At 41.6% G+C, this 20,140-nt stretch overlaps 1 protein-coding gene across 1 annotated transcript in view; it reads left to right on the top strand.

Annotated features, from left to right (window-relative positions):
* Positions 1-19,834, top strand: part of MICAL2 (microtubule associated monooxygenase, calponin and LIM domain containing 2) — a 159,983-nt gene extending 140,149 nt beyond the window's left edge. The window contains exons 32-37 of the mRNA XM_076343970.1: positions 7,529-7,623; positions 9,709-9,801; positions 11,747-11,840; positions 17,311-17,410; positions 18,657-18,730; positions 19,650-19,834. Coding sequence (XP_076200085.1) covers positions 7,529-7,623; positions 9,709-9,801; positions 11,747-11,840; positions 17,311-17,410; positions 18,657-18,730; positions 19,650-19,834 — 641 coding nt within the window. The remainder of the gene's footprint in view (positions 1-7,528; positions 7,624-9,708; positions 9,802-11,746; positions 11,841-17,310; positions 17,411-18,656; positions 18,731-19,649) is intronic.
* Positions 19,835-20,140: the final 306 nt, after the last annotated feature.

Here is a 20,140-nt window from a genome sequence, read left to right as displayed (position 1 = left end):
TCAGCTCTGTCTGCTGCTGTAGTGACTGAACTGTAGACACACTTTTGGGAGCTTTGCAGTGTCATTAATATCCCCTTGTTCTTTTATTCGAGAGGAGATAGCACCTTATTGACATATTCTGACCTATTTGTGAGTCTATTTGGGCAGTGATTAAAAGGCATCAATTTTCATGTTTGCTTGTGAGAACAAGGTTAGTATTAAAATTGCAGACGAGTCTAAGAAATATTGATGTCAGACAAAGAGCAATCTGAGTAATCTGAGCATAGGCTCAGAAAGAATTAAGTGCGGCACAGTTTCAGATATGAAATACGAGGTATGAGAGCTGCACCCACCTGTCTTTCTCTGTGATCCATCTTCTCACTAGCCTACTGCAGAAAGTCACAGTTATTTAACTAAATAACTTATTGAATTTTATTGACATACCTGTTTGTTTCTTACTTTATTAAATTGCAACCCGAACTGTAACCTCAAAATTGCTGCTGTGCTGCAGCATTAAAATAACTATCTGTATGTAAAATGTGAAGTCACCGAAATGTTCCCAGTGAGCTGCCAGATCCTTTTTGCATCCTTTCTGCTTCAGAACTACTGCATACTGTGAGGAAGATATACAGTATACGAGAGACTTGATCTGAAGCTCATTAAAATCAATAGAATAACTCCTGCTCTCATTCCTGAATTTTTGGATTAGATTCTTGGAGCATCCTTTATCCAGCAACTCGCGAAACCAGGCATCCTCATTGAGCCGGAGGATGCTAAGGACTGCACTGAAGCCACAGAGAGTTGCTAGTGTTCACACTTGCCACGCTGTGGTCTTAAATGGGAGGCTTTTTCTGAGTCTATACCTAGTCATGACCCATCAACTAAGCCAAGTTGACTTGCTCTTAACTAAATGTATTACAATAATTGGTATGTTGTGTTCCTACTAAAATGGGAAAAGTTCTTGTTAGGTTTGAATAGTGCTATACTTTATTTATGTTTTTAATATTTTGGAAAAACATGCTGGTTTAATATGTGTTGCATTCCTCTGCTGTGCAAGCCAAAAGAGGAATTATTAAATTATTATAATTATTGAATATAGGCATTGCAAAGTCTGTTCAGAAGAAAAAAATGCAGCTTTGATCTAGCCATTTGCCCAGTAATCTGTCCTCTTCAACATTTCAACATTGCAGCTCCCTGAACTTTTTCAGACATTCATATTTGAGTAAATCAGACTGGTAAAGAGCCAAGTCCTGCCTGGCTCTCTAAAATGGCATTTCTGTCTCATATTGGCACTTGTCTGAGGCGCAGGCTTGGCAAACTTCAGTCATGAACTGATGACGAGCTTTAGCCCACATTACATGTCATTATTTTTCTCTTTTGAAATTTACCATGCATCTCAGAAAATTCTTTAAAGAAAAAAAAATACTCCCAGCACCTTGCAGAAACCAATTTATTGAGGCTCTTTCTCATACTCCTCTTGGCTCTTTGCAGTAGGGCTTTTCTATCCTATTTGAGGCCAGACAGACTTGTTCTGTGCAAGTATGGTTGGTCTTACATTACGCTGGTGTTTTCTCCCTCAATGGGCTGTTGGCTTGTGGAGCCAAAGAATGAGCTGGGTGATAAAAGTCCATAGGCTTGAGATGAGACTGGGCAAGCTCATTGAAGAGAAATCCACTGAGGATTAACCAAATGCTTAGAAACCACTTCCAATTTAGAAAGCTCCTGAACTGAAAAATGCTTGGAGGCTGGGTGAGTGTTAAGGGGAGGAATCACGTATGACTGCCCGGTGCCTATAGTGTTCCTTTAGACATCCACTGCTGGAGACAGACTGGAAGGACCTTCAGTCTCACCCTACACATCTACTTCTATGTTATGTTGCTCATCTTTCCCTACACCTTATCTTAGTTACTTCATCTGCAAATACACATCCAGATGTCTTTCCTATCCTGATGACTCCTGCAGTTCAGACCCAGGTGTCTGTCCAAACTAAAACTATATTCTGTCCTTCTGTCATCTCCTGCCAAGTGTTCAGCCACCGGCTGAAGCTCAGCATGAGGAAGCAGAGATCTTAATTACTCAGCAGCAGATTGCCTGTCGCTCAAACTTATGCCTGCAGTTACACCTTCCATATGGGTCATTCCAGCTTCTGATATCCAGACCTGGTCTAAATGCTTTCTGGCTAACACTTTCTGTTTCATGAAAGCTATTCCTCAGAGCCACTTGGAAATTTTGGGCTGTGCAGAGATCCGGCTGCACAGATTACCTGTAATCTATGTACCATAGATTAACTAGACAAATCTTACTGAAGCAATGGGGGTTCATGCACTGTTTTCAGTGAGAGATTGATTTAAAAAAAAAATAAAATCCGATCTAAGTTTGCCTATAGAATATACAAATGTCCCTAAATAGCCACACTGGAGTTTCTAGGTGCAGTTCCAGATTTTTGATTTACTGCACAAGTATCTTTGAGGCTTTTGTCCTTTGATTCCTCCTTTGTGTTCCAACCTGCAGTTAAAAAAAAACCCCAAAAACTCGATCAATAAAAATGATCAATCAGATGGTTAACTGTTCTCTCCTAAACCTACTTGCCCTTTTGAAATTCAAAAAAATGCCAAAGTGCCATGTTAGTTATAGATACTAAAAATCATTAATACCACAGAGAAACAACAGTAAAAAGAGAGCTAAGCCAGGTTGTATGAGAGAGTTGAAATCAGCAGTGTTTGTAATGAGACGTAGTAGTGGATCCAGGGCTTAGGTTACTTTTGACTTACAGACAGACCTTCTGAAGACCAGCCATGAAGATGGTTGGTTATTGGCAGATGTTTGTGACTGTGGGTTTGCTTCTTGATAGCGATTGAGATGTGGGAGGAGTATCTCTGTCCCTGACAGAGTAGGGATCGTGTGAAAGCATTCCTAGAATCATTCCTTAGATGAGTTGAGTTGTTATAACTCAGTTTGTGACTGTGTGTTGTTTACATGGCTCACTTCATTAAGCAGGACAACCAATTCAGCTGATGAGAAAATTAGATGTGTTATGAACTCACTTTGCTGTTTTTGTGCACTTTTAGGTTGAAAAGGGATTGCTTGCAAATATTTCAGGTTCATAGATGGTTCCCGTTACTGCATCTTTGTACTACTGAAAGTCTGTGTCTTTGCAATGTTCTTGTCAGCTAGGACACTGTTATCTTAGTGATTTCATATTTTAGAAGGGGAAATGAGACACTACAAGATTAAATTACATGCCTAAGACCACACGAGAAATCCGAGGAGAAGCAGAGATGTGAAGCCAAATAGCCAAGCCCACTCTTGATTTCTACTGGCCTTTCTTTTCATCTCCTACCTCATGCCAATTCTCATCTGGTTTGGGACACCAGTGCCCCAAGAGATAAGTGTAGCTTTGCCTCTCTCTTTTGTAAAACACTGAACTGCTTTAAGTGGTCATGATTAACTCCAACGACTTTATAAAAATAGGAAGTCTTGGACACTTACAGAGGAAGCCAACAGATTAATATAACACTGTGTTATAAAAACAGTTCCTGCTCCAAGACTTTCTGTGTATTTAGACTACAGTCATTACTGTGACACAAAAACACCCCAGGAAAGGGAGGTGAGCTGTGACATGCAGAGTGACGGCAGCGATGGTTTTCCCTATAAATCTCCAGGGCAATCAGCAGTGCTCCCACGTCTAACAGAAGGTATCACCTTCTTAACCTCTTCATATGACACCTCCCTCTTTGTTCAGAGGACCTCCAGTTTCCTAGGAAAACCAGTACCTTAGATTTACATGCTAAGGGATGGGTTCTCAAAAGCACTGGACTTTGGTCCAGTTGATCCTTCTGAATACAGTGAGGGTTTTACCGCTGACGGCATTCGATGGCAGTGCGCTTAGGCCAAAGCAAAGTGTCTTTGATACCCACCCTTGGATTACCAAGCTGTAAAGAACTGGCCATAGGAAGGAATTTTAATTTTATGGATGTAATTTTTCTTGTCTCTTATGACATACACATATAAGGATACCAAGTCCCAATATCAAGAAATGGAGGTTTTCTCCAACTTTGTACTCTGAAGCGTATTCTGTGACACTGTCAGATTCAATAACAATTAATAATAATAATTAATACTCAGTTACCTGATTTACAGCTGTCAAATCACAGGAATGCTGGAAAGGTCTCTTGACCAAACTCCTAGTAGCTACTGTGAGGTAGAAATCAAGAATAGATTAATAAAGATTTCAGAAATATTTGTTCCTTTCCCCTTTATAATTAAGAATTAAAACTATGTCTGACCGTTCCTAGTGATCCAAAGTCATGTTAGCTGGGGAGGCAAAGCTCTAGTATAACATATGTTAATTTGGAAGTTAGGGAGACGCCAGAGAACTTAAGAAATAAATCCCACTTTGAAGGAATGAGATGGCTGGAAAGAGAAAGCCCAAGTCTAGAAGTGTTAATATTTGGAAAAAAACATATGTTTTTGAGATCTTTTCTGTAGCTATGGAGCCTTAAAGCTTGACATATTTGGAGTAGACAAATTATTCTTATCTAACTTTATTATTGTAGTTCTAAGTTTCAGATTTAAATGACCAAGTAAGTGTAAAAGTCCCTAAGTTGAACATTTTTATGTGTGAACTCCTTGTCCAAATCCTCACAGCTGGCGACTAAATTCTGCCTATCCCACCCCTTTGGAGATGAGAAAGATTAATGCTCTGTTATCTATAGTAGAACATAGATAGACGTCTATACATAGACGCTGTAATACAGAAGAGTTTTGGGGTTTGGTGTTTTTTTTCCAAAATGGAATAAACTTGTGGTATTTTTCTCTAGCTCTGCATAAAGCAAGTTCATTCAGTGAGGTAATTCCTTACTATGCTCGTTATAGTTGTCTTGAAGTTGAAATTTGCATCTGGGGTACATTTTAGAGCATATTTCCAGTCTCTCCCACAAGGAAATAGCCAAAGAAAAATAGTTCAGCAGAACACTGCGTGGCTGCCCTTTTCATGTTGAAAGAAATGCACTGTCCAACTGTTTTTATATCCCTGAAATGTGGCAGGACCACACATCTGGGAGCCAAAAACCTCTATTCTTATCCCAATTCTGTCACTCTCTGCTGTGTGTTGCCGGGCACCTCCTTGGAGCAGCCCATGCTTCAATTATCCACATTGTATTAGCAGAGAACATCAGTGCTGTGAAATGTATATGCAATGAATGTGACAGAGACCATAACTGTCAATGCACACAGGTAGATCCATCAGATGCCTCATCACTGAGTGGCTTTGTGTGGTCCTTCATCCTGTAGGCTTTGTGGGTGGAGATGATGAAGGATGTTGCTGATTGCAGTCAGGTGGCTGTTGTCTCACAGGGCTGTGGGTACCACACCCCTTGAAAGGCTGAGCTGTTTTGGAGCAATCTAAATGGCTTTTCTCTGCAGAGCAAGGTGCAAATACCTGGCTTTCCATAGCAGATAGGCATTGGGAGGACTGTGGATGTTATGAATCTGTTCCGTGCACAGACATCAGCTTCCTCGTGCCCATGAGATGGCCCTTGGAAGTCCTTGGGGAAGTCATTGACCCTCTCTCTGTCCCAGAAAGGCAAACAGCTCCCGAGTCACACCCCTGAGGAGGAGGCAGGTGCCCTTGTGTTACAGCAGGCTGCTTTTCCTCTAGACCTTGTAACGCTTTTTAAATTATTGATATCACTCAAAGAGGAGGACACAGGGAAGAAGTCACTTATTCCCAAAGCTGAGAGAAGAAAGGGAGCGTGTAATTGCTTGTGTTTCCAGCCCTGCCAGGCTGTAAGGTTTGCTGCAGGCATATTATGGAACTTGATTTCACCAGCGGCCTGACCGCAAGGTACTTACTGCAAACTTTTGGTTGCACAGTGAAAAGCAAGGTAGGCGAGTTTAATCCTCAAAAGAAATAGTAACTGTGATACCCCCATGCCTTCCTCCATTTCGTGCACTGGGAAGGGCTTTACAGCTGACTGTCCCTGCTGGGGGCAGAGACAGGGCACAGCTGGATTTACACTCTTGTCCACAGAGTGTGGGGCAGTGCATGGCACCGGTGTGACCCCAGCAATCGTGAGCCATCGGAGAGTCCCCAGCAGGTCAGGAAGTGGGAGCTGTGTCCCTCCTCCAAGTGCTGCGAGGTGTGGGGTGGCAGCCTGGGCAATTCTGGAGCAGGGGAATCACGCGTGCGGCTGGAGTCCCACCTGGCATTTCTGCCAGGGCTATTGCACCTCCTGGTGCCCAAGGACTTGCCCTGCAAAAAGGAGGGCAGGACCCAGGTCTGCTCCACTGGACCCTCTGAGCGTGCAGCTTCATTGATGCAAGGACTGGGTGCTTCTAAAATTGAGATTGCCGAGAAAGATCAGAATTTCTGCCTCAAATTACTTGGACTTGCTTTCATTGCTTTACTGCCTGTGATGAAGGTATTTCATAGATCCTGATTTTAAATTATGTTATGAGGCAAAAGTCCTACTTCAGGACTGGGATTCAGGACATGGCAAAGAAGAAACATTTACACTGGGAGAATGGGAAGTGATTTTAATGTGAATACAACTTGCACATAGAAAGCCAACTGTTACCTCGCAGATACAAAGAAAAATGGCTCTGTTAGCTTTAAATAATGTACATTTCCAAGATGTTGCCCAGCTGTTAATCATTAACCCTGTAGCAGGTTGAAGCGTAGAGACAGATGTTCCAAAAGCAGTTTTATTTTCTGGAATAAAGAGAATGAAGCTATGAATTAGACAAATTAAGAAGAAATTCAAATATTTACACCCAGTTGAAATAAGATGCTGGAAAAACAGGCATGATAAAATTGCTGCAATTAAATGTAATTTAATTTATAATTCTGAAAGCATGCTTCTTCCAGAGGCAGCCTTTGAGTTTTCCTTATGGAGTGCATTGTTGTGATGTATGGATTTTCCTGACTTATTATGGCATTTTAATCAACAGTTCAATGATGTGATAATATTCCTAAAGCAGAAAAATAAGTGACGTTTGTTTAGACATAATTAATGAAATATTTATGTTGCATGAGGCTGTGTGATAAAGCCTTGTTCTCTTAGTCCATTTGCTTCTGATTACATTTGTGATTTTTTTATATGACCAGACATTCTGACGCCAACTATTTTACACTGAGCAGATGTCATGTAGTAAAAATGGGTGCCAGATGCTACAAGCCACATAAGGGTAATTTGTTTAAGAGCTGGCTCAGACTTTTTGCATTCAATTACACTGTATAGTGAGCCTTATACAATCATTTGGGTAATATGGCTAACTTCAGATATACATTTTAATGAATGTTGAGTGCGTTCAGAACAGCATGCTACATGCAGGATGTTCAACGAATTAATTTATTTGTATGTAATACCTGAAAAAAATCAAATATACCCAGACAGAGTTTTTGACAGGGATCAAAAATTTAATGCCGTGAGCCAAATTTCCAAATTGCTCTAGGTGCTGCTGATTAGAACTCAGGACAGGTGCAAAGTGTCTGTGTAAGTTAAAGAACAGTATTTTTTTGCTTCACTATTTTGTTCCTGCATTTTAGGATGTGAACACCTACCTGTCAGAAAACAAGCTACCGAGTATTCTACTTCTTCCTCCGATGATGAATTTGAATCCAAGCCTTCATTAACACACAAGGTAACCTTGACTTGGAAACAAAGATATTTCCTCAGTTGGACTGTATTTAAGATTCATCATATGATTTTGGTCTAAAACACACCACAGTTTCTTAAAGTGGGGATGGGAACGCTTTATCAGTGGAGGTTATGTGTCATGGAGAGAAAAATACATTAAAACTCTGTAAGACAGATGAAAATCAAAATTTCTGTTTCCTCTTTGGATCTTTAATTCCCCCAGGTTACACCAACATTGACAGAGAAGGTCTTAATTTGACAAGCAGACATGTTTCACTGAAACCACTTCGAAGCTGCATTCTTAAGTGGCCTTAATATGTAGCCAAACAAGCAAACTGTTGAAAAAATTAATCCAAACAGATGCAGATTTCCCTTGGGGAAATAAAACTTCATTTGAGAGGCGCTACAGGCAGGTTGTGTGGAAAACGCTGTGTTTATCCTAATCAGCACGACTGCGTGAATCATGAAGTCGCACCCAGACTATACACCGGCTGCACACCGGGGGTCTTCAAGCCCTAACTCGATTCCTGTGGCTAGCAGGAGCGGTGGGATTAAAGCACCAGTGAACTCTTGATAGCAAGCTCTGATTTGAAGAAACAGAGCTTTTATTGCCTGTATAGCTCATCAGAAATATGGTTACCTCTTTCCTGTGGAGGGAATACCAGTAAGTGGAATTAACAGTATGAGGTGGCCTTTTGATTTGTTGCCTTTGAGGGGAAAAAAAGAAAGCAAAGCTAGAGGCTGCCCAGTACACTGAAAAAACAGCTGAGCTGAAAGCTAAGTGGGGCTTTGAATGGAAACCCAGTTGCACAGCTCCAGAGGAACCGCAGTGCCACGAGGTAGAAGCGCAGCAGCGTGTGGCAGCATGTACCGCCAGTGTCTGTGTCAGGATGCGCTGAGATGTCAGAATTCATCATTCATCTTTCCTGTTACAGGAAAGACAATCCGTAGTAAGATAGTGTTATAGTGAATTAAATAAAGTTTAAACAAAATAGAAAAAAGAAGGGAGACATGGCAGAAAACTCAACAGGAGCAACTCCCAGCAGTTCAGGCAGCCCCAGGGAGAGGCAGGACCAGGCAGTGGGGAAGGCAGCGCTGCCAGGGCAGCTGCCAGAAACGGGGTGACTGAGCAGCTGTTGCACACGGGCGTTAGCAGTGACTCAGTTTTGATGCACGTTCCCCACTCAGCTTGTTTCTCTCGGCTGCCTCCTAGCACTTCTTCTCATGCCAGCACTGGCTGCTATTTTGCCAGTACCACTGTTTTTCTCTGGCAAAACTCAGTGGGAATAATTTTAGTGGCTTCCTGGCTTGTTAGTTTTTTAATCATCTTGTCTATGGTGTTCATGTATTCTGTCTCCTCTAAAATGGGAAAATCACAGCCTCGAAGCACTTCCAGACAGCTTGGGTCAAGGGCAAGATGGAGCAAGCGTGGGTGATTCCCTCGGCCAGCCCTGCAGCACGTGCTGCCCCGCTTTTCAGGCAGCAGTGACAGGTGCTCCAAGGAAAGGCGAAAAACCTCTGTAATGCAGTAGAGAAACAGCACTGGGGAAAGTTTCGCAGGGCTTCAGGTAGTGTCCTACGATGGCTGTTTCTTTCGGATACGTTCCTCTTACTGTGTTACAAATGATCCAAAGTGAATTTTACTACTTAGCAGCTACAGCAGTGGAAATGGGTTGAGTTTCCTTAAACTGGTGCCTCCCACTGCCTGTGCCTGGCTTCCTCCCTGATCACGGTGATGTCTGCAGAAGCCATGTATGTTGAATATAGTCAACTTTGAGATTCAGACATTTTTTTATTGATAGACACAGTTCACACTCACTTAAGGTTGCAATAAGAGCTTGTAATGATTTGAAGTCAATGTAGGCAAATGCACGAAAATATTCCTACGTGAATATTTTCATTTCGGTCAGGTTGCCCCACACACCCTGCAGTAGCTCACCTCGCTTTAAGCAGGGGGGTCAGGTTAGACAATCTCCAGGGGCCTCTCCCAACCTCAATGGTTCTGTGATTCTGGGGAAGGTTTGAGAAAACCTGTGGTGGCACACTTATGCTTTGATTGCCTCTTTTTTCCCCTCTCTCTTTTTTGTAGGCAAAAAGGACTCTCAGAAGGAGAAGGAAGCTGGAGAAGGAGACAAAGCAATTGATTAAACAAGAGGAGCTGAAGAGGCTTCACAAAGCACAGGTGAAAATGTAGCTTGCAGATGTCCCATTTATCTCCCAAGAGTGGCTAGCGAGGACAGGAGGTATCCAGTGTGGGCTCTGCACCTCTCCTCGCTCCTCACTGTGGCTCACTTTCTGTGTTGAAATCCCTCCAAAACATCAGGAGCAAGAAGATGTATGTGGCAGGGCCTTGCAACTCTATATGTGACAAATCCACGTGTGCCCCAAGAGATCATCATAATTTTGTAATTGTGTATGAAGAACAAGAGGGAATAGTGACTGGCAATAAGAGAAGAATACACTGAAGAGGGAAAGAGATAGAAAGGGGAAATAATATCAGCCCCTGAGAACGTAAGAAACTCAGTTATTACCCCTATGTACTACAGGAGGGTACGAAAATACAGTGATGGTTTTTGTTCTCTCTCTGCCATAACAGTGAAGGTCAACCATTTTCTTTGTTAATGATGGAAAGTCACTTCACTTTATGCAGGCCCTGCTCTTTGGAAAATGCTGGAAAAGCTCTGGACTCTGCTAATGTTTTAGTATTTCCAATTACAGTTCAAAGATTTGAGAGTGCACTTCTGCATGACTTGATCTCAGGCTGTGTTCTCTCAGGTGTCAAAATTTTCAGGTTTATTTCACTTACCACACATACATATCTATATGCATATATATACACACACACACAAATCTTAATGGCTTATGTGGCCATTAGCATTTTTTTGTGTGTGTCTGTGCTGTAGCATAGGGCAGAGAAACCTGAGCTAGATTTAATCTCAATAATTCAGGTTGTAATGGTAATCGAGATATGGTAGTGGGGAGAGCAGGCTTTTTGAAGGCAGAGTTGTCTATCATCTTCTGTTATATTACTATAGCAGGTGGATAGTTTTGGATGGAGCTTCCACTTGCTATTTCTGTACCAATATTAAATTAAAAAAGAAAATTAATAAGTTGCTTTTCAGATGTGAATCTGAAATCTCCGTTTTTGTAGACATCACTGCTTTTGCAAAATGTATAACTGAAAAGGAGAGAAATTTTGTGTTTGAACCAGACAGTGGATTTTAGAAAATGCTAATATCTAGCTGTTGTTATAAAATCCGTGACAGAATAAAACCCATGGGAAAGAAGAATAGTATCTTATTTCATCCAAAGTAAGAGCAACTATGTTATAGTTTTTACCTGAGAACTGTAAATTATCTCAAGGTAAAATTAGATGCATACATGCCTTCTCTTATTTACTGCTTTGTGGAAATAATCAAGTCCAAACTTTTCGAACCATCTTTCGTGTTTGTTAGGCTGTTCCTGAGGGCTTGGCTTGGTATGCCCTAACACAGCCTGAAATGGGAACTGCGGAGCATCTCTCTTCGACAATTCAACCTTTTAAGGTGTTTCATGCTTATTATCCACATGGCACCTCTGAAAATCTTATTTAAAAGGGGGTGGACCAGTGAATGTAGAAGTCCTTCCTGAAGTGCCACTGAATTATCATTTCTTAGCTATTAGACCCTTTCCTCCCTGTGTCAAAAGCTTGTGAAATATAAAAGCAAAACAAACAGCAAAACCCTATGGACAACAAAATAGCTAGCAAAGCTTTCTAGCTGTAAACCTTCAATATTTATATGGGCTTTATTCATGTAGCATCTCAGAATATGTGCCTCTGAATGTGTAATGTATTGACTTTTCACACCTTGTGAGGGACAGAAACGTCATGATCTCTGTTTTACAACGGAAGAGCTAAAGTTCAGAAAAACTGAGGTTCTTTCAGTACCTACGATACTTACCCACATAAAAATGTAGATAGATACCTAGTGCTTAAATTGCTTAAGCACCTAATATGCTCAATGAATTTGCAAATCCCATGACTCCTCTGAGACCTTTTCAAGCTGTTTCTCTAACCACTGAGACCATCTTTTGCCTCTGAATTCTTAAGCTATGTCTGTAGCTTTTATACCACTACAATTTTGCAGGCAGTCCAGCGCCAGCTAGAAGAATTGGAGGAAAGACAAAGAGCTCTGGAGATTTTTGGTGTCAAACTGGAGAGAGAACTAAGAGGAGAATCAGGTAGATGAAGCAGTGTGTGTGTGTGTGTTTGGTGGTGGGTTTTTTAAATCTTTTTCAAAGCAGAGGGGTTTTAATGATTGCCATAGAAATAGACTTCAGTGCAGAATCCAAAATGAAACAATAACTGTAAGGACAAAAATCAGTGTTTACGCTTTTCCTCAAACTCTGTTAGCTCAAGCACTTTTACACTGAATGCTATAAATTTTCTGTTGGTTATCACAGATTTGGAATTATTTGCCTTGCTATTCAACCTTAATCTACATTTTCCCCCCACATCTTTTAAAATCCCATCCTGAGCTTAATTTCATCTTCTGGAGGGAACTAGTGAGGTTTCCAGGAGCTGTATCTCAGTTACCAAGCCAGCAGCAGTCCGTGCCTAGTAACAGAGTCCTTAATGACTTCTCCCAGAGTGTGAAATGCCATTAATACGATTAGAGCCGGTGGCCATGCTATAGCAACAGCAGCATGCAGGCACACAGACCCAAATCGCACAGCTTTCCCCCCAACGGGTGGAAGATAACAGGGATGTCATCCTGGCCCTGGTCAGAGGCAAGGTTTTCACTCGCTTGAACCAACAGTCCCAAGCACCCAGGACTGCGGCACCCTCCCACCGGCCCAGCCTTACCAATGCTTCCCAGTGTGCGTGGGAGACCTCCTGCAGAGGGACAGGACATCTAGGGGCTCCTGCCAGGCTCAAAACGGGGATGGGAATGTGAACCATGCATGTAAGGGACTTCAGAGGGGTTGCGGTTCTGTGCTGAAAGGACTCTGGGGAGCTGACAGCCCAATTGCAAACGTGTCTTTATTGACCTCCGTTTTAGAAAGCTGAACCTCGCGCTTTCATGACAGGCAGTTGCACAACACTGAAAACCTAGATATGTTTTGGCACCTGATCTTGTTGTCTTAGCTAGGCAACCCAGCAAAATCTCTACATGCTGGCTTTTTTAATGCCATCTTTTCTTAGCAATTATCACTCCTATTCTAACACTGAACTAATTGGTTCAGCAAGAGAGCATTTGTCCAACCTTTTATATTTATTAACTAATTTCCTATAATTGATAGTGCCAACCTATTTCAAATGTTATTTAAAAGGCTAACATCTTTTTTTTTTTTTCTTAAATGAAAACATAACCATTTATCAAATGGCACCCACCTTACCGCCTATGAGAAAGTCTGCTAAAAAGACTTTGAGGATTTTGAGTGTTAGCTTTTTTCTTTACTGCTGATTTGTATAAGGGTGGATGTTTTTTGGAAATGTCAAAAATACAGAGGAACAAGAGGCTTCTAGCTCTTGGGATAGACACCGAATACCAGGATAAATGGCCTAAAGCCACCTCTTGTTTTTGCTGTTGTGACAATTGCATTTCCTAAAGAAGGCTGTCTGCCAACAGATTGATGCTTCTCATTCTCTTCCCATCCTTAGTAATTGGATTGCCCTCATTAAGGTGAAAGTACTATTTTTTCTCCCTGTTGATTGTTTGTGTGTAGGTGGCCAGTTACAAATAGGGCAGATACTGAAACGTAGGATGTTACTGTGTCTCAGTAACTCTTCTGGTGCAAAAGCACGAAGCCATAAGTTTCCCAAACAAAATGTGAGTGCTTTGTTGCTTGTAATAACATATGTGTAATGATGCAGGAATCAGTGAGTTTAAGATTCTGTTCAACCTTCTTAAAAATAATGACCATTATTGTTTAATGAATGACCAGTGTTTATTAGGTTAAGTTGTATTTAAGCAGGTCTGCGCTTATGCAATTCAAGTGATTTAATAGGTATTATTAAGGTAATTAGAAAACGATCACAGTTCAGCAATAATATTGAGCTGCAAAGCTTGTGAATAACCAAATTTAGACACAGGCCTGCAAACACTAGTCTTCAGTGACATTTACGCAACTCTCCTCTAATAATTCTGTAAGCCCAGGATGAATGGCCCCTTTGTTAGGGGGAGTTATTCATTAGCTCCTCAACTGTATTAGAAGAGAACATGCGTGGGTGTGAAACAACTGCCATGAAGACTGATGAGCAAAATGAGGCTTTGATGATCTTCTAATTGTAGTGACAACAATTCATGCATTTAAAAAAAAAAAAAAAAGAAATAATATAAGTCCTATGAATAATTTTTCATGCCCGTTATTCCCTTTATTCTGGTTCAAAATACCAAATAATAAATCACTAATGTACCATTGCTTTGTTTTCCACTGACATTTGTGGAGGCTTATGGAGATCTTCTGCCTACAAGAAAATACAGAAATAAAAATCTCGAAACACGTTTTCCACTGAAATTAGCATAACTGATCAGTTGACTAAACAAATCATGAAGAATGATGGTAAAGAAGAAAATCTGTGTTGAGAGAACATTAAGAAATCTCTCCATGTTTTGGAAGGTGAACAAGTATCTGCACGTTGCAGCTAGTTTTTTATTTCATAAGGAGCATATCCAAGGTTTCTCAGAACTTTTGACAGAGTCAAAAGAAATCAGTTGAAAACCTGTAGGAATAAGAAATATGAGGTTTGGCTGTTCCTAAAAAGGCGCACACTGGCCGAGCCCCCTTTACTGTGTGACTGCTGTATGGAAGGACAGCGTCGCATCACTCTGGAGAACAGAAGGTTGAGGTTTTCAGAACAGTGTTCAGTAAATACTCCTCTGCAGCCTGTCATTCCCTCAAAAGTGATGAAAATAGAAATAGCTACAATGTAATTAGAGGAATATCTGACTTTCAAATGGGGTCTAGGTTAAAGGAGATTTGGGTAAACCAGGAGGAAAGTTTTGCTTTAGCAATGCTGTAAGAAAAAGCTAGCGTGGCTCACAAAACAAACTCACAAATTGTTTTCCCCTCTAACCTTTAAACAGATCTGTCGTACTGCGTTATACAAAAGACTTCATTGGCTTGTTCCACCCTTGGAAGGCATAAAACACTCCATCAGATTTAAATAACTATTAACATTAACAAACATTTGAAAAGCTCAGGGGAAAAAAATGCCCCTGGGGACACTTGGGGGGCATTCTGTGGGATGGAGAAGGAGGAAAAACAAGGGCTATTTTTATTTCAGCTTGCACTGAGGATTTTGCTAAAATGAGTGGCATTTTTGCAAAGTGTGTTACTCTCTGCTTACCTCAATCAACGGATGATACACGGTCTTTTATTAGATATATAGAGATTTTAAAGGTAAAGAGGAAACATTAAAAAAAAAAAAAAATTGCCTAATCAAGAAAATGGCAAAAAGGGAATAGTAACCCTCGGTGTGCGTGCAGGACATAGGCATACCTGCAATTGCAATGTTTTTACTGACAGTAAGATAGATCAAATTTTGATGATAAGTTCTGATGGTGGCATACGAAGACCTGAGGCTCTGAATACTAATGCTGCATCCCTGCATTAGATCTGTGAGAAACCACCGTTGGCATGTCCCAGCAAGAACTGCTCCAGCAGTCACTCTGAGAAGACATTTTTTTTATCACCTCTTGCTGACCTGGAAGATCCCTCAGGAACACATCCATTACTGCCAAGTTTTAATGGAATCAGGCAGAAATTGGACCAAGATTGCTCTGCCCTCTCCTGCTGCTTTATCCTACCGTTCCATGGTAGCTTCAGATTGGGGTCAAATGCTGATGAGAAATTGCAGAACTGCACCCAAGCCAGCATGACCCCTGTCCTCAGCGTGGGGGCCCATGTAATTCCTCCAACACTGGCAGGAGATGACCTGGGCTCTCTGGGATGACAGTGCCTGGTGAAGGCACGCAAATGGGCTGGTGATCCCAAACACCCAACAATTTCCCTCCTGCTCAGGAAGATTGCTAAAGGGCTGCATTGGGTGAGAGCATTACTGCCCGAAGGAGATGGGCTTTAAACTGCTGTTCTTGAGTGGAGTCACATCCTGACTTTGATGTTAAAGTGAGGAACACCTGAAGCAGTAGAGGCAAGAGGGTAATTCCTGGGGCCGAGAACAAGGTGCATTTCAAAACAACAACAGAAAGGCATCTGAAACACTGCTGAGCTGTCCAGGACTCTGGCTATCTCTCCACTTGGTAACCTAGTTTAATGATACTCTTGTAATTGTCATCTCTGGAGCTTGAATCTGAGACCTTTGGGCTTAAATTTCAGCGTGCTCAGTCATCTGAAATAAAGGTGCAGTCATCTTAAAGTAGGAGAAATCACATAAGTCTCCATCCACAGAAAATTGTCAGCCTGGTTTATGGGGATTTTATACTTGGTTGTCTAGCAGCATGATGTAAGGACTGAGGAGGAGAGCGCTGTGTTCCCCTGCCTGCTGGTGGCACCTCATTTTGCTTTGTCCCATGTTCAGCTGTCCCTGCCTCCAACACATAGCGGCAGCATGGTGGGGTGTGCAACTACCATGTGCTGAGGCAGGAGCATGGGCTGGCTGTTGGTTTTATGCTTCTGAAGAGGTCAGCGTGTCCCCTAAATTGTTGCCTCAACCTAGAGTAGTGCAAGATACTTGCTTCCTATAAGCGATCGCTATTTTGTGGCAACAGAGGGTGGATGGGCAGAGCAGAGGTTGTGGGAGGTGTGTTTGCAGTGCCATCGCTGCTGCTGTAATTCTGTATCAAAGGGTGGTGGGGTGGTTTTGTTTTGTGAAGAAAATGAATGGAAAATGTGAAGGGATGAGTGTGTTAAAAAGGACAGCGAGGAAACGAAATACATATGTGCTCTGACTTGCCACTTGAAAACACCCAGGGGTTCTTCATTGCCAAAGATTTTTGTACAGATGGCATCTTAGGAGCAGTAAAGGCTCTTTCTGGTGAAAGAGAAATCCGTCCTCCTCTTCAGCAAGGCAGAGTCAAGCTGTGAGCTCTTTGGGAGAGAGACCATCTCGTGTTTTGTGTCTGTATAGTGCCTACCGGTGATGCCCTGGCCCAAAGTGTTACAAAACCACCCAGTAATAATAGATTTGTCCTGTCCCACAGCCTTTCCCATCATTCAAAGCAGATGCAGATTTAGAGGCCAGTTGGCAAATGAATGGAAATTTGTAGAGGATTTGATTGTGCATCTGATGCCCACTGGAAGCAGGGCCTAAGTTGATACTTGCCAGCATGTACACCCTGAAGTCCAATTGTGTTAATGGGATATCTATTTATACGTGTAGTTCAGCTGCTGGAGTCCAGTATCAACAGAGAAACTATGTTATCAAAGGCAGATCTAAGAGAAAGAAAAAGTGCCCATTAAAAAAAGAAAATCTATATGAGTATGTGAAAGAAAAACTTCCAAAACAAAAGTGTTTTTAAATCTAATGCACCTTTAACTGCAATAAACTACAACATTCAACCAAATGTAGACAAGAATGTTATATCTGTTATACCCAGACATTACTGATGTAAGTTACATACAGCAAGAAAATCTACATTTGAACTCACCTAGGCTTAGAAATGAGGACTATTTAAAGTGAACCTAAGTGGTAAGAGCATTGGAAGGAAAGCCGGTAATGCACACTTAAGTCTCCTATTTTAAACAGATTCAGGCACAAAGGATGAAACTCAGATGCTACATGAATGGTTTGAGCTGGTCCTGGAGAGGAATAAATTAATGCGTTATGAGTCTGAGCTCCTGATTATGTAAGTAAGGACAAGCATTAGTACTCTAGATGGGGAGGGGAGAGGGGAAAAGTGTACTCACAATACACCTGAACGCCTTGCTGCATGCTGCAGTTTGAGACTGTCGCGGAATAAACATACCCAGAGTAGCTACAATCTGTTTTGAACACAGATTTTCAGTTGAGCCCTCCTGGTCCTTCCCTCTCACAGTGGTTCAATTATTTCAATCCTATACAATACTCTAAACCAGTATAACATATAGATGCTCTGCCTTTACATAATGTGGGTATAATGAACACTGGGGCACTTTCTCCTGTGGAAGAAAAATAGTCTGACAAGTTTATCTCAGTTTTTATTGGACATAGGAGGAAAGATCTAGGAATTCACTACAGCGATGAAACAAGCAGATAACACCAAGCAAATAAAAACCGTCTCAGATGCCACTGTTTGTGGTTGATGGAAACAATATTGGCTGTAGCTCCCTCACCTCACCTCCTTGGAAACATGCTCAACAGATAGGCGGAGGTGACTCTCAGCTATTTTCTCCACTATTTCTGGGCAATGTGGCAAGGCGATGAGAGTTGCAGCAGTCATTACTCACCCCTGGCTTTCCCACCAGTGCAGGCTGCTCGTTGCCATTTATCATTTCCATATCACTCAGTCAGCCCCCCGCTCTGTGCGCAGAGCTGCAGCCCAGCCACTAGCTCCAGCTGCACCCCAGTTTCTCCCCAGCTGTCCTGATGCTGCCAGGGGCCAAACCTTTTCTTTCCCCTTCGATTGTCATTGGGTGTTGTGGTAACAATGCTTCCCGCTCACACTGTCTGCAAAGCAGAGTTAAAAAAACAAAAGCAGGCTGCTTTTATCGCTGCAGGACACAAAATGCCGTCAGGGTGTGTTCACATGTATTAATTCCCTTGCCTCAGGACCTGTTCCCGTGCAGAGGGCCTGGCAGGGCCCTTCGTGTGTGGGAGTGTTCAGTCCTATCCAGAATTACATTGTAGGTGCCACCAGCAAAGTACAACTGGTTAAAGCCTTAAGTGTTGCAGTGTATGAGGGAGCTTAATCTGATACATAATACAAAAGGTGGTAGTGGTACTTCTGGCGTTGCTCTGGCAATGTAGGCACAGGCAAACCTTTTAGCCTTGACTGCCCGTGAGGAGAAAATACTGGATAAACAGAACACAGAATCTCTTGGTTGAAAGAATATTAACATATATGTCTTTATTGAAAAAAGCTTATTCTTTAACGTACTTTTTATTGTACCTAGAGCCCAAGAGCTAGAATTGGAGGACCACCAAAGCAGGTTGGAGCAAAAGCTGAGAGAGAAAATGGCCATTGATGGTAAGTCAAAGGGGAGAGTATGCTCCAGCCCACAGTGATAGACCATGCCTGTATGCATCCCCGTTTGCTCCAAAAAGGACCAGAGTGGCTGAGGCTCTTCCTCCTGTGCTCTTCTGTGAGTGCAGCTCAGCCAGCAAAATGCAACGTGTGAGATCTTCTAGTGAAGATAGCTAAGCTAACCTGCTCAGTTTTACATTGAACTGGATCAGAAGCACTCGCAGATGTAATTCCACTAATTGTGCTGTGCAGGCAGCAACACCCAGCTAACATGCAAAGATGGGCAGCAACGGAAAGTAATTTCTTCAACCACCTAAACACAAAAGAGATTATCTGCTTTTATGTTAACTGTAGCATTACTGGTTACCGCAGTAATTTGGAACTGCTTTTAGGTACTGGGGATTACAGTTTGGGCTTGTCCTTTCATTTGGTATTAGAAAAGAAAGCATGGGGAGGAGGAATGCAGGGAGAAGGGGGGTTACATAGCACTGAATACCCCAAAATATCCTGTTGTGTTCTAAGTGTGCGGATTGTAAGTGATGGCAGTTTTCAATACATTTTCTGAAAAACACTTTTCGTTTTCTTATAGGTACTACATTTCATGGTTGAGCTTTTTACCTTATAAACTAAATTTAAACTCCAGCTTAAATATTTTGATAAACAAGTAGTGGTCTTCCTACCCCTTCCAGTCTAAGTTTTGCTAGAAGATCTGCTCTAGATGTTAGGAGCCTTAATGGTCAACCTTAAATGGCCCAAATGCAGGAGGAATTTTCCCTGAACTGTAACATGAAAAATATTAACTGCTATTGACTTAGTTTGTCATTGACTATAATATTAATTCAAGCCATACACCAACAGTTAAAATGCAAAGCGTAACAACAGAGTGATCTGGATTTTAACCTCTTGTTTTGTGGTCTTTTAGACAGCCTTAAAGATGAGATAGATCTGAATGAGGAGGATGAAATTTTTACTGAGATGATGAAAGTGGTTGAAGAAAGGGACAAACTTGTGTCTTCCTTAGAGGAGCAGAGAGTGAAAGAAAAAGCAGAAGACCAGCACTTTGAAAGCATTATATTATCTAGAGGCTATCAGCTGAGCAGGATTTAAACAGCCACATGCAAATAACATGATTTCAGCAATATTCATAATCATGGAGTTACAGTCTTCTGAAAAATGAAGGAATTCAAATTTAAAATCAGTTTATTTGGGAAACGTCATTTTGTTATCAAAAGCTCTTAAGCAGTTCTTTTGCTCATATCGGAGTGAGTAATTTCACTAACAACTTAAAGGATCACTGGAATACCGAATAGGGCTGAATTTACCTGTCTGATGGACATCAGGGTCTGTGAAAGGGAAATCAGAGCTCTGTTTTTTTCTTGGAATTTTATTTTAACGCTGAGAATAGAGTTTCTG

This window comes from Aptenodytes patagonicus, chromosome 7 (genome assembly GCF_965638725.1).
Source record: "Aptenodytes patagonicus chromosome 7, bAptPat1.pri.cur, whole genome shotgun sequence".
Taxonomy (NCBI): Eukaryota; Metazoa; Chordata; class Aves; order Sphenisciformes; family Spheniscidae; genus Aptenodytes; species Aptenodytes patagonicus.
This window is presented reverse-complemented; position numbering and strand designations above follow the sequence as displayed.